Below are 13,875 nucleotides of genomic sequence, written 5' to 3'. Positions count from 1 at the left end.
TGTTTAGTGGTGTGGGTGATTTGGTGGTAGTGGTGGTTGTGGTAGTGGTGGTGGTGGTGGTGGTGGTGCCTCGTCCTTTGAAGGCTTCTCTCTTCTTCTGCGGTGTTTCTTCCCTTCCCTGGCCGCCACTGTCCTCTCCACCTTCTTCTCACAGGCCGTGGATCTTCTCTTCATTGTAGTTTGAAGGAAAACACGAGAAAAAGTAAGGTTTATGGCGATACGCAGACCAGCCCGTGACCCTACTCTTCTTCTTCTTCTTCTTCTTTTGGGCATGACACCAGCCGGACCAAATTGTTGTACCGCAATGTTAAAATTATGGCAGATTCTGAGTATGAATTATGGCAGCAATATGGCAACGTGATTAACTCAGTTTATTAAAGCTAAGATAGACACCCAAGTATTTGTAACAGTGGACACATCGAGTTTGACGTCATTGATACATGGAGCCCAACACACTACATCTATTCTGACCCCCAAGAAAGATGGAAGATGATAAGCATAGTCCTGGATAAACACATGGATAGCAGGAGAGCGGATAAGGATAGGAAGATGTGGATAGTGTGGATGGATAGAGGAAAGGTGGATCTATAAGTGGGTGCAAGGAGGAGGAGGAGTGAAATTTAGTTTTGGATTAATTAACAACTAGACCCATAGAAGTGCACAAGTCTTCAAGCTGGTGGAGGGCTAAAGTAAGGGTCCATGGTATATCATCAGCATATATAAAAACTTGTGTGCCCTGAGGAAAGGCCGGGGTACTGTGCAATTTTGTCCATGAGAATATTAAAGAGCAAAGGACTAAGGACCTCTCCCTGTGGAGTGCCCAATTCAAAACTCCCTTCAGCAGAGCATGGAACCACATCTCAGCCTTCCTATCATGCAAATAGTCTTTGAGCCACCCCAGTAATTTCCCTTTAACGCCCTTTAAAATAAGTTGTTCCAATATAACCTCTTTATTGGCTCTGTCAAAGGGAGGTCAATGAAAGCATGACAAACAGCACCTGCAGAACTTAAGCACTGAATCAAGCAGTCACCAGTCCCTTCATAAAGCCATACAGATTCCATGACGTGATATTTCCCACTTAATACAGTCAAGCGCGTAAGTAGTATCCTTTCCATCATCTTACACACAGCTGTTAAGGAAATAGGTCTAAAGTTACCATCACGTACCCTTAGGAATGGAAATGATCGCAGCAGGCAGATGGTAGGCTTTGTGAGTTGTAAGACATGTTAAACAAATCTAAGATAGGATTATCTTTTATGACTAGTAAGGCATTGATAACATCATAAGTGACCCCATCTGCACCAAGAGCTGTAGACTTGCCCGATATGACTGCACAAGGCAGTTCGTCACGGGTTATGGGTACACAGGTATACCATCAAGAAGTGACAAGTTGTATTGAACGCTGGCTAGTCTGCGTCACCTGTGGCAGTCTAGGGCACCTCTGTGAGCAGCAGGTAAGCTAGCAAGTGCCGAGGCTGTAGCTAGTCTGAGCCTTCTTCTGTACCGTGAACCTAAAAGAACACTCATTAGAACTCGATTAACCTCCTTTTTGGCCTTTGGAAATAGTTGGTGTGTGGGGTGGGAGCATCTCACAATACCAACCTTAAAGTTTCTCAAAATCAAGGAAATGATTAACCAATTTAGGCCGCGCGTCAATGGCCTTCAGAATCACGCTTATTTAGATGGAGTTAACACTTGCTCATGGTAAAGTTAATACACCTGTTCCAGATAATGTTTGAAGATTCACAAACCAGCTAAATTAAGACCTGCAACAGTCCATTACCTGGCTATTAAATGTGGTGCAGGACTTAAGTAGTAATACAAACCTTACCTTTCAAGACCTGCATCAGTCCATTACCTGGCTATTAAATGTGGTGCAGGACTTTAGTAATACAAACCTTACCTTTCAAGACCTTCATCAGTCCATTACCTGGCTATTAAATGTGGTGCAGGACTTCAGTGGTGGAAATACAAACCTTACCTTTCAAGACCTTCATCAGTCTATTACCTGACATTTAATGAGGTGCAGAGCTTCAAGATTCTCTATTAGTTTCTCTTTGCATTTTTTCCCCTTTCCAATCTCCCTTTCTCTCTTACTGGCTCCCATTCCCTTTCCATCCCCAACACTCCCTTACAAATACCACAAGATAAACACCCCACTATTTATCACAGAGGCAGAGAAAGGCATGGGAGTGTTACATTACCAGGCTACCAGTGAAGGACAATTACATGCCAACCACAGTGGACAAGTTAATGTGGTGCAGTGCTGAGGTAAATTTGTTAGGTAACCAAATACATCCTGATGCTATTTAAACATACATAATTAAGGCAACAATTATGAGATACAGAGAATGATGAACTGGAGGTAAAGAGAGAACACACAGAGATAAGAGAGACAGAACTAGACATAATTAAGGCAAGAATTATGAGATAGAGAGAAATGATGAACTGTGAGGTAAAGACAGAACACACAGAGACAAGAGAGATAGAACTAGACATAAGGCAAGAATTATGAGATACAGAGAAATGATGAACTGTGAGGTAAAGACAGAACACACAGAGATAAGAGACAGAACTAGACAATTAAGGCAAGAATTATGAGATAGAGAGAAATGATGAACTGTGAGGTAAAGACAGAACACACAGAGATAAGAGACAGAACTAGACAATTAAGGCAAGAATTATGAGATAGAGAGAAATGATGAACTGTGAGGTAAAGACAGAACACACAGAGATAAGAGACACAGAACTAGACAATTAAGGCAAGAATTATGAGATAGAGAGAAATGATGAACTGTGAGGTAAAGACAGAACACACAGAGATAAGAGACAGAACTAGACAATTAAGGCAAGAATTATGAGATAGAGAGAAATGATGAACTGTGAGGTAAAGACAGAACACACAGAGATAAGAGAGACAGAACTAGACATAATTAAGGCAAGAATTATGAGATAGAGAGAAATGATGAACTGTGAGGTAAAGACAGAACACACAGAGACAAGAGAGACAGAACTAGACATAAGGCAAGAATTATGAGACAGAAATGATGAACTGTGAGGTAAAGACAGAACACACAGAGACAAGAGAAACAAAACTACACATAAGGCAAGAATTATGAGATACAGAGAAATGATGAACTGTGAGGTAAAGACAGAACACACAGAGACAAGAGAAACAAAACTACACATAAGGCAAAAATTATGAGATACAGAGAAATGATGAACTGTGAGGTAAAGACAGAACACACAGAGACAAGAGAAACAAAACTACACATAAGGCAAGAATTATGAGATACAGAGAAATGATGAACTGTGAGGTAAAGACAGAACACACAGAAACAAGAGAGACAGAACTAGACATAAGGCAAGAATTATGAGACAGAGAAATGATGAACTGTGAGGTAAGGACAGAACACAGAGAGATAAGAGAGACAGAACTATTATAAAGAGGAGTGGGAGAAAGAATTTATATTAGAGTTGGCTGACGATTAGAAATGGATCTTGGTATGTACGGAAAATTGTGTACAAGTGTGTGAGTGCCCTATAAGGAACAGCTGGCTGGGATGATTTAGAGAGAGCGATCGAGGATTAATTAAAAAGATGAGAGGGCAATCAAGATATATATATGAGGAAGAATGAATTAACTGAGAGGTAAAGACAGAACATTTAAAACATTTCAAACATTTCTTAACACCCCATTAGGTACAGTTACATATGTTTTTGCATGTATTGTTAGAGGCCAGCCTTTACATAACACACAGAGATAAGAGAGAGACAGAACGAGACAAGGCTATCTCGACCGGTAGGTGCTGTATTGCTATTTCGAGACCAGAAATGGCTTTGCCGTGATGTACTCTCTCAGTTAAGTCCCCATTTGCAAGGAAATAGCCCCAATAACGTAGATAGGTTTCCAGATTTTGCTCGAAAACCCACACGTATGTTACGCCTCCTGCTGTATGGAGACCTTGAGCAGGGATTTTATGTACCGCTCAAAAAAGTTATAAATCGGGTTCTAATGAGTGTTCTCTAAGGGCAGTATTGCAAGAGACTTTCACTTCTCACATTACCTATTCATAAAGGTCAAAGAGGGGGTCATTTGGGTTCTCATGAGTGTTTCTACAGGTTCATGGTACAGAGGAAGGGTCACACTACCACCAGGGTCATAGAACTACTCCTGGAAATGCCCTCAACTCCTATGAAAGCCTTGTCAAATAGGTGTTTCTTCAGGTTCATGGTACAGAGGAGGGGTCACACTACCACCAGGGTCATAAAACTACTCCTGGAAATGCCCTCAACTCCTATGAATGTCTTGTCAAATAGGTGTTTCTTCAGGTTCATGGTACAGAGGAGGGGTCACACTACCACCAGGGTCATAGAACTACTCCTGGAAATGCCCTCAACTCCTATGAAAGTCTTGTCAAATAGGTGTTTCTTCAGGTTCATGGTACAGAGGAGGGGTCACACTACCACCAGGGTCATAGAACTACTCCTGGAAATGCCCTCAACTCCTATGAATGTCTTGTCAAATAGGTGTTTCTTCAGGTTCATGGTACAGAGGAGGGGTCACACTACCACCAGGGTCATAGAACTACTCCTGGAAATGCCCTCAACTCCTATGAAAGCCTTGTCAAATAGGTGTTTCTTCAGGTTCATGGTACAGAGGAGGGGTCACACTACCACCAGGGTCATAAAACTACCCCTGGAAATGCCCTCAACTCCTATGAAAGCCTTGTCAAATGAGTGTTCTTGGGCGATGAAATGTTTTATAATATGACCCTTAGGCTCAAGGTACAGAGAGGGTCAGACTATATATAGCTACCACCAGGGTCATACAACTACCCCTGGAAATATCCACAACTCCGACGAAAGCCTTATCAAAGAGATATTCTAAGTATATACATTCATAACTATATACATACGCCATCTTGCACTGGCTTATGCTGCCCTCCCGGAGCTCATCTTTAATCCTAGAATCTAGAGTCCGGGTTGATAGGTGGTCTTCTGGACAGCATGTGGGTAGTTTTAAGCCACTCGGCGGCGGCTGAAAAAACCCAGCTTGGTGGTGGCTTGTCAACCTGGTGGATAGAGAGACAGGGAGGTTAGGGTAGCTTAGGGTAGGGTAAGGTAGGTTAGGTAAGGAGGAGAGGCTAGATTTGGCAGGGAGGGAGAGATATGGCAGGGACACAGGCAGGGAGAGAGTGATTTGGCAGGGACAGAGGCAGGGAGAGGGAAATATTTGGCAGACATGTAAACAGAGCAGGGGAGGACACAGTGCTGGGAGTTTTAGTAGAGGACCTGGAAACAGTGCTCAGAAGGGAAAGACTCCAATGGTTTGGACATGTAAAGAGAGCAGGGGAGGACACAGTGCTGGGAGTTTTAGTAGAGGACCTGGAAACAGTGCTCAGAAGGGAAAGACTCCGATGGTTTGGACATGTAAAGAGAGCAGGGGAGGACACAGTGCTGGGAGTTTTAGTAGAGGACCTGGAAACAGTGCTCAGAAGGGAAAGACTCCGATGGTTTGGACATGTAAACAGAGCAGGGGAGGACACAGTGCTGGGAGTTTTAGTAGAGGACCTGGAAACAGTGCTCAGAAGGGAAAGACTCTGATGGTTTGGACATGTAAAGAGAGCAGGGGAGGACACAGTGCTGGGAGTTTTAGTAGAGGACCTGGAAACAGTGCTCAGAAGGGAAAGACTCCGATGGTTTGGACATGAAAAGAGCAGGGGAGGACACAGTGCTGGGAGTTTTAGTAGAGGACCTGGAAACAGTGCTCAGAAGGGAAAGACTCCTATGGTTTGGACATGTAAACAGAGCATTGGAGGACACAGTGCTGGGAGTTTTAGTAGAGGACCTGGAAACAGTGCTCAGAAGGGAAAGACTCCGATGGTTTGGACATGTAAAGAGAGCAGGGGAGGATACAGTGCTGGGAGTTTTAGTAGAGGACCTGGAAACAGTGCTCAGAAGGGAAAGACTCTGATGGTTTGGACATGTAAAGAGAGCAGGGGAGGACACAGTGCTGGGAGTTTTAGTAGAGGACCTGGAAACAGTGCTCAGAAGGGAAAGACTCCGATGGTTTGGACATGTAAAGAGAGCAGGGGAGGACACAGTGCTGGGAGTTTTAGTAGAGGACCTGGAAACAGTGCTCAGAAGGGAAAGACTCCGATGGTTTGGACATGTAAAGAGAGCAGGGGAGGACACAGTGCTGGGAGTGTTGGAGAGATTGGAGGTAGAAGGAAGGAGACCAGTTGGTAGACCTAGGAAAACATGGAGAAGTTGTGTACAGGAAGACTTGGAACTTGGAAGTGATGGGATTGGATGAGCATTGGGCAGAAGACATAGCAGACTGGAGGTAGAAGGAAGGAGACCAGTTGGTAGACCTAGGAAAACATGGAGAAGTTGTGTACAGGAAGACTTGGAAGTGATGGGATTGGATGAGCATTGGGCAGAAGACATAGCAGAATGGAGGTAGAAGGAAGGAGACCAGTTGGCAGACCTAGGAAAACATGGAGAAGGTGTGTACAGGAAGACTTGGGATTGATAGGGCCGTATAAGCATTGGGCGGAAGACAGAGTAGAATGGAGGAGGAGAGCCATAAAGTGTCCAACCATTCAGGAAGATTGAATTTAATGGACCTTAACCTAAATAATGATGATAATGACATTGTACTTACCAGGGATTGAGTGGTCATAGTAGTAGTAGTAATAGTATCACCGATCAGCTGTCATGGAAGTACTATATAAGGGATTCAATAGTACACATAGTAGCAGTAAAGAGGATTTAATAGTACACATAGCAGTATAGAGGATAGTAATAGTAATAGTAGTAGTCTCAGCGATCTCCTTGAGTCCGTCGTCAATGTAGATGCCGTTCCCCACCTCCACCACCTTAGTAAGATTGTCATAGCCGAGGTCAACAACATTGGCCGAGCGCATGTCAGTGGTGAGCTTGACCCGGCCGCCAGCCTTCCGCCAGCTCGATCTCTGCCGACGCTCCCTGGGAAAGGATCAGCATTCATTAGTCTCTCAAAGGTGTAGAGGCAATTATGTGGCATCCTAAGAATAGCTTCCAAGGGCTTGTGGTCTGTCTCTACAACATTGTTATGTTTGCCGTACTGCTGTGAATGGAATCTCTCAACCCCAAACACTATAGCAAGTAGCTTTTTCTCTATCTGGGCAGAGTTGTTTTCAGATTTTGTCAATGACCTCGCTGCATAATAATAATAATAATAATAAATTTGATTTCGCACATCGGCATATGTAAAGAACAGGACAAGTAAAGGAACGAGAACAAAATTGAGATAGCTACAGGGTGACCTTCTTGCATTATACAGGCCCATAGTGCAAGGCTTGAAGCATCTACACAAAGCAAGACAGGTACAGCACTTACATCATAATGACCAGGCGCCCTGACCACAAGGATGTCTTGCAGCTCCTGGAAGCCTTCATGCTGTGTCTCCTCCCAACAACAGTCATGCAGTGTTTTTCTCCAGCAGAACACGCAGCGGGTCTGTGAGTGTGGAAAGATTTTGTATGAATTATTTACCCACATAGTTGATCATGCCCAAAAACCTCTGACACAGTTTTGTTTTGTGGGACAGGAATAAACGCATCAACAGCTTCCACTTTTTGCTGATCAGTATGAATGACACTTTCAGTCAAAACAATTACAAGCATACTATTGAGCCAGTCTGTGGGTGTATTTTCTTCAATAATGATACCTAATCTTTCCATATGGTCTATTCCTTCTTAAGTTTACCTCTCAGAGCAACAGGTATTTCTCTAGGAGGGTGAGCCACAGGGACAACACTTGGATCAAACTGTAATTCAACTGTTGGAAAGTTGGAAAGTTTTGTTTAGTGGGCAGCGCAACATCGGTGATCATATGCCAGAGAGAGACAGAAGGGGAAGGAATTATAGGAGAAGGGAACAGACCCCAGGAGACGGGACACAACCCCCGATTAATACCTGGTACCCAATCACTGCTGGGTGGACAGGGGCGTAGGTATCGGAAAAGCTACCCAAATTTTTCCACTTTGCCCGGGCTCTCTTGGTTGTGAGCCATGATATAACCCCCCCAAAATAGAAGATACATAATCTGATCGCAAATGCTTTGATATATATGAAATGGTTTGTGTGATGGGTGAATTTTTCTCATTTTTCTCGCTTGGAGGGACCATTAAGAAACATGATCCCCGCTGCTACTGGGTTAATATCTGCATTTTTATGAGCGTTTTTTTCAAGTTCATTGCACAGAGGAAGGGTCAGACTACCACCAGGGTCATTAAACTACCCATGGAAATGCCCCAAACACCTATGAAAGCCTTGTCAAGTATTTTTTTTCTACAACAAAGGAGACAGCTCAAGGGCACACACAAAAAAGGAAACTCTATTAAAAAAGCCCGCTACTCGCTGCTCCCAAATACTATATGTCAATTCCTGTGCAGATGACAAAAACCCGGATCTTCAAGTCCCTCCCTGTCTTAGCCTGTGGGGGGGAGTCTCAACGCCCTGCCCCTGCTGTGGGTGGTGTGGGGGGGTGTGGGGGTCTGGTGCAGGGCCCACAGCTCCACCGTCAGGCTCAGGGGGGAGTCTCCAGGGCCGACAGGTGCTGGGGGAGGGGGAAGGCACCATATCAGAACACTCCTTACCCTGAGAGCATGTCAAGATATGTAACACAGCAACATTCAGTAGATATGTACCATTAAAACCTCTTGTAAACCCAGCCATTAAAACCTCTTGTAAACCCAGCCATTAAAACCTCTTGTAAACCCAGCTATTAAAACCTCTTGTAAACCCAGCCATTAAAACCTCTCTTGAACCCAGCTATTAAAACCTCTTGTAAACCCAGCCATTAAAACCTCTTGTAAACCCATGCAGCTATTAAAACCTCTTGTAAACCCATGCAGCTATTAAAACCTCTCTTGAACCCAGACATTAAAACCTCTTGTAAACCCAGCTATTAAAACCTCTTGTAAACCCAGCCATTAAAACCTCTTGTAAACCCAGCCATTAAAACCTCTTGTAAACCCAGCCATTAAAACCTCTCTTGAACCCAGCCATTAAAACCTCTCTTGAACCCAGCCATTAAAACCTCTCTTGAACCCAGCCATTAAAACCTCTCTTGAACCCAGCCATTAAAACCTCTCTTGAACCCAGCCATTAAAACCTCTCTTGAACCCAGCCATTAAAACCTCTCTTGAACCCAGCTATTAAAACATCTTGTAAACCCAGCCATTAAAACCTCTTGTAAACCCAGCCATTAAAACCTCTTGTAAACCCAGCCATTAAAACCTCTCTTGAACCCAGCTATTAAAACCTCTTGTAAACCCAGCCATTAAAACATCTTGTAAACCCAGCCATTAAAACCTCTTGTAAACCCAGCCATTAAAACCTCTTGTAAACCCAGCTATTAAAACCTCTTGTAAACCCAGCCATTAAAACATCTTGTAAACCCAGCTATTAAAACCTCTTGTAAACCCAGCCATTAAAACCTCTTGTAAACCCAGCCATTAAAACCTCTTGTAAACCCAGCCATTAAAATCTTACCTTATCGCTTGTGTGAGTCTTCCCCTGCATAGGAACAGCTGCGTCATCCAGGGGTAGACCAGGGAATCAACCACTCATATCCACAGTAGACCAGGCAATCAACCACTCCTCCAGGGGCCGGTAGACCAGGAATTCAACCACTCAGCGGATGACCAGTGTTGTGTAGCTCTCCAGTCTGAAATCGAGGGAGTTTGTAACCTAACCGATCATGGATATTAATCAGTGTTTCTACTCAAAGACAAACTGTGTGCGATGAACATTCAGCGACTCGGAAATAATCACTGGATATTTACGACACAATAACAAAAATATCCGAAGCCACACCTGAACCATTGGGTACCTGTGACATTATCAGTAAAGGCAATTAGGACACTCACTCACCAGGACGTCTCAGAACAAGTGCGCTGAGGACTATTATGGAGGTTAACATGGCGGTAGTCCGGGGCATGGAACCTCATCAACGGTAGCGGTGTGTTCTGTGGTTGAGGCTCGGCCGTGGAGGTTTCTTGTAGACCCGGGTGGATGTGGTAATGCCCGGGTGGAGCAGCAACGGCCGTAGAGGGTTGGGATGTACACTGTAGACTCTTATGTATACTGTAGAGTCTTATACTGTAGAGTCTTCCATGGCAAACGTTGCCCGTTCTTTACTAACTAGAGAGAGAGAAAGACACAGAGAGAGATTGAGAGATAGAGAGACAGAGACAGAGATTGAGAGACAGAGACAGAGCAACACACACACACACAGACGTACGCACAGTGCAGTGAGGGAGAATTAAGCAACACACACACACAGACGTACACAGTGCAGTGAGGGAGAATTAAGCAACACACACACACACACAGACGTACACAGTGCTGGGAGGGAGAATTAAGCAACACACACACACAGACGTACACAGTGCAGTGAGGGAGAATTAAGCAACACACACACACAGACGTACACAGTGCTGGGAGGGAGAATTAAGCAACACACACACACAGACGTACACAGTGCTGGGAGGGAGAATTAAGCAACACACACACACAGACGTACACAGTGCTGGGAGGGAGAATTAAGCAACACACACACACAGACGTACACAGTGCTGGGAGGGAGAATTAAGCAACACACACACACACAGACGTACACAGTGCTGGGAGGGAGAATTAAGCAACACACACACACAGACGTACACAGTGCTGGGAGGGAGAATTAAGCAACACACACACAGACGTACACAGTGCTGGGAGGGAGAATTAAGCAACACACACACACAGACGTACACAGTGCTGGGAGGGAGGAAGGACAGGCAGCATGGCGGTACATTGTTTATTACGGAACGAAATTCGCGTTACAGCTGCAAGGTGCTCTCAACCACAATGCCTTACAAAACCAGCAGTAGTTACCTCCTCCTGCTGCAGCGACCTCCCAAGACGGGAGGGCCCCAGACCCCCGCCCAGCGAGATGCGCCTCCCCGGCCACCTGGTCAAAGCCTGGTCAACCAGTCAGCCAGAGAGGTGCGCCCCCGCCGACAGGGCCCAGAAGCCTTCCGCATCGGGCGGGTCACCACAGCCACCTCTTCTTGCTGCTCAGGAACACAACAGGCTAAAAGGCAACAGTTACACACGGACATATAAAAAAGAAATCCTAACCGACATCTCAGAGGAGACGCCCAAAGGCGGCAGACTCAAACGCAGAACGGAAAACACCCGTTCTGTGAAAAACCAACCGTCGTACCCCTAACACCCTAGGCCCCACCAGCCTCCTCCTGTGAGAAAACTGGTCCTCAGTTTGGGCAGCTCGTGAGGAGCTACCCTGACGGCAAAGCTGTAACACAGACTGGCCCGCGTACAACTCCGCGCCTAAACTAACACCTTGCCAGACCTCCCTACGGAGAATCTGACATCTATCTGCGCGTCTTTCAAGCGTTGCTCCGACTCCCTACCCGCCCGACCACCCGTCCGCCCGCCCGTTCCCACGTCGCCCGCCCGTCCGCCCATCCGCCCCCGCCCCTACCCGCCCAAGCGTGCGAGCAGAGGTACGACGAGCGTCAGTGCGGCGGAACGTAGCGTACGGGTTCCGTGCGTTCGTACGTGTGGCCGTACGGTTCAGCGTAGACGCTGCTGCCTGCCTACCTGACCGAGGGTGGGGTGCCCGCCCGACAACCCGACCGCAAGGTGGCCTGCCTACCTATCTGATGGCCCGACTTACAGCCTGACCACCAGATAGCTTGCCTGTCACCTGCTAGCCTGACTGCCAGGTGGCACACCCGCCCGTCGGCCTGATGGACAGACGGCCACGCCCATGCCTTCCTGACACAGTGATTAGCTAAGTCCCCCGCCAACACCCCACAAAAAGACACTCACACAAAAAAAAAACTCACACACCCTACATAACCTGCACCGTAGTGCTACCCCAAACCTCAGCAGCTCCCGCGTTGCACACCGCCACCGCCGTTGGTCGCCCGGCAGCATCCACCCAGCAGGGACAACGGCTAAAGAGCTAGGGAGGAAGGGGGTTATGGGGAAAAAAACATACATAGAAATGAAATCCTAGCAGTCACACAGCAACACACAGCAAAAGGTCAAACACACGGCAGGCCTGCCATCACACACACAAACACACACAGCACACACTAAACCAAATACCGTGGATATACCGTAGTGACGTGATGTGATGTCCTCGCTGCACGCGCCTCCGGACTGCCACACACACACACACGCTAGCTATTGGGTATAAACACACGGGAAAAAGGCATAGAAAAAAAAGACATCCTAAATAAAATAACACACACAAGCACTTAGCAGGGGTTTGGGGAGGCAGACGGAGGAGGGCCAGTTGGCATGGGAAAGGGGAATCGCCCTGCCCAGGAGATGGATATGGTCTTGGCACCCCCCCCCTGGCGTGAAGGTTACCCAACACACCAGGCGGTGGGCTACACAACCCAAATCCCAGGAGGCTCATCCCCAACCCACTTCCAGCCCACCAACCATTCTACCCCACCCTCCCTTACCCACTAAGTACCCACAGACATACACCAAAAAAAAGACTCCACTCCCATCAGACTCCTTGGAAGAAGGCAGCCTGATCCACCTAATAAAAAAGCCAGGCTCAACCTTACGGAAGAGTCTGGCAAAACGTCGGCGGAGACAACGCGAAAGGCAACGCCTGGCCAAGCAGAGCCCGACCGCTCTGACCCCCGGAAGAGAGGCCAGAGTAGCTAGAGTCGGCTTCCTCCTACGGAGAAAACCGACAAAAAAACTTCAGACATCTCGGAGGGAGACCGTCTGAAGGTGGAAGACTCAAACGCAGAACGGAATCACACCCGTTCTGTGAAAGAGCCAACCGTTGTTACACCTAACACCCTAACACCCTAACACCCTACACCAGCTAAACAAACACCCTACACCCTGACGTGATGCTCCCGCGCTGCGCCGATGCTCTCCACTTACGCGCCTCTGAAAGAACAAGACCGACTTAGACACAACCCAGGAGACTGACGGAGAATTAGACACAAGATGAAAATTATACAAGAGCAACAGTGTTTAATGATCTCGTTATTTGACCGACTATCATTTCATTACTATTATTGGTATTGTTATATTCATTACTATTATTGGTATTATTATATTCATTACTATTATTGGTATTATTATATTCATTACTATTATTGGTATTATCATAATCATTATCATTGCTTACCTGGGCGCCAGAGGATACAGGCAAAGGGTGACACACACGGCCACCTCCATCAACGTGTCTCTCCAGGCGGGGCAACACACTGGAAGTACAGGGAGACTCAGACATGTGGAGAGGCAGCGGCGGAGACATCCAGACATCTTGGCTCAGACACAGGTGGCTGCTCCATTAACCCAGCAGCAGCGACGGGCCAAGTTTGTGGCTTTACCGTGTAGCAGCGATGGGCCAAGTTTGTGCCATGATATTTAAACCCCCCAAAATAGATGATGCATAATCTGATCACAAATGCTTTGGTATTATGAAATGGTTTGTGTGAGGGGTTTTTTGGCCTGAATGCATTGAGCCCTAGGACGGAGGTAAGCACCCACTATAGTATCCCCAATCTATCGAGTCCATCCTGGCGGTGCCCTTTTCGGGGCTTTCCCTTTTGCGGCGATGCCAAGTATACAAGCAGCAATTATTGTCTTATTGTTAGATTAACGTGAAATGAAACTTCATAATAGTGCACTTATATAAATTTATAATGAGGATGTATAGGGGGCTTTGAATATTGTTCTAGTGGAATGATGACAATGACTTTGTATAAATACCACAAAATGTGGTAGCTGTGTTTTGCAGTGCTGCCGTTTTTTGAGGCTGGGTCATGGGTA

The 13,875-nt window shown here is 46.2% G+C and overlaps 1 protein-coding gene across 12 annotated transcripts; it reads right to left on the bottom strand.

Annotated features, from left to right (window-relative positions):
* Positions 1-4,871: 4,871 nt before the first annotated feature.
* Positions 4,872-10,950, bottom strand: LOC127005690 (uncharacterized protein DDB_G0280205-like). Of its 12 annotated transcripts, none has more exons than XM_050874802.1 (7): positions 9,928-10,950; positions 9,547-9,721; positions 7,388-8,608; positions 6,132-6,994; positions 5,853-5,945; positions 5,576-5,668; positions 4,872-5,482 (listed from the first exon to the last, which is right to left on the bottom strand). In XM_050874802.1, exons 4-7 carry the CDS (start codon positions 6,554-6,556, stop codon positions 5,149-5,151), a joined length of 945 nt encoding a protein of 314 aa, XP_050730759.1. In that variant the 5' UTR covers positions 6,557-6,994; positions 7,388-8,608; positions 9,547-9,721; positions 9,928-10,950; the 3' UTR covers positions 4,872-5,148. The 12 variants fall into 12 exon arrangements, 9 of the variants coding, with proteins under 9 accessions (XP_050730759.1, XP_050730753.1, XP_050730751.1 ...); XM_050874796.1 differs by having other exon boundaries at positions 5,853-6,994; positions 7,388-7,507; positions 7,757-8,608; XR_007758860.1 differs by lacking the exon at positions 5,576-5,668.
* Positions 10,951-13,875: the final 2,925 nt, after the last annotated feature.

The sequence above is a fragment of the Eriocheir sinensis genome, chromosome 30 (assembly GCF_024679095.1).
Source record: "Eriocheir sinensis breed Jianghai 21 chromosome 30, ASM2467909v1, whole genome shotgun sequence".
In the NCBI taxonomy this organism is placed as follows: Eukaryota; Metazoa; Arthropoda; class Malacostraca; order Decapoda; family Varunidae; genus Eriocheir; species Eriocheir sinensis.
This window is presented reverse-complemented; position numbering and strand designations above follow the sequence as displayed.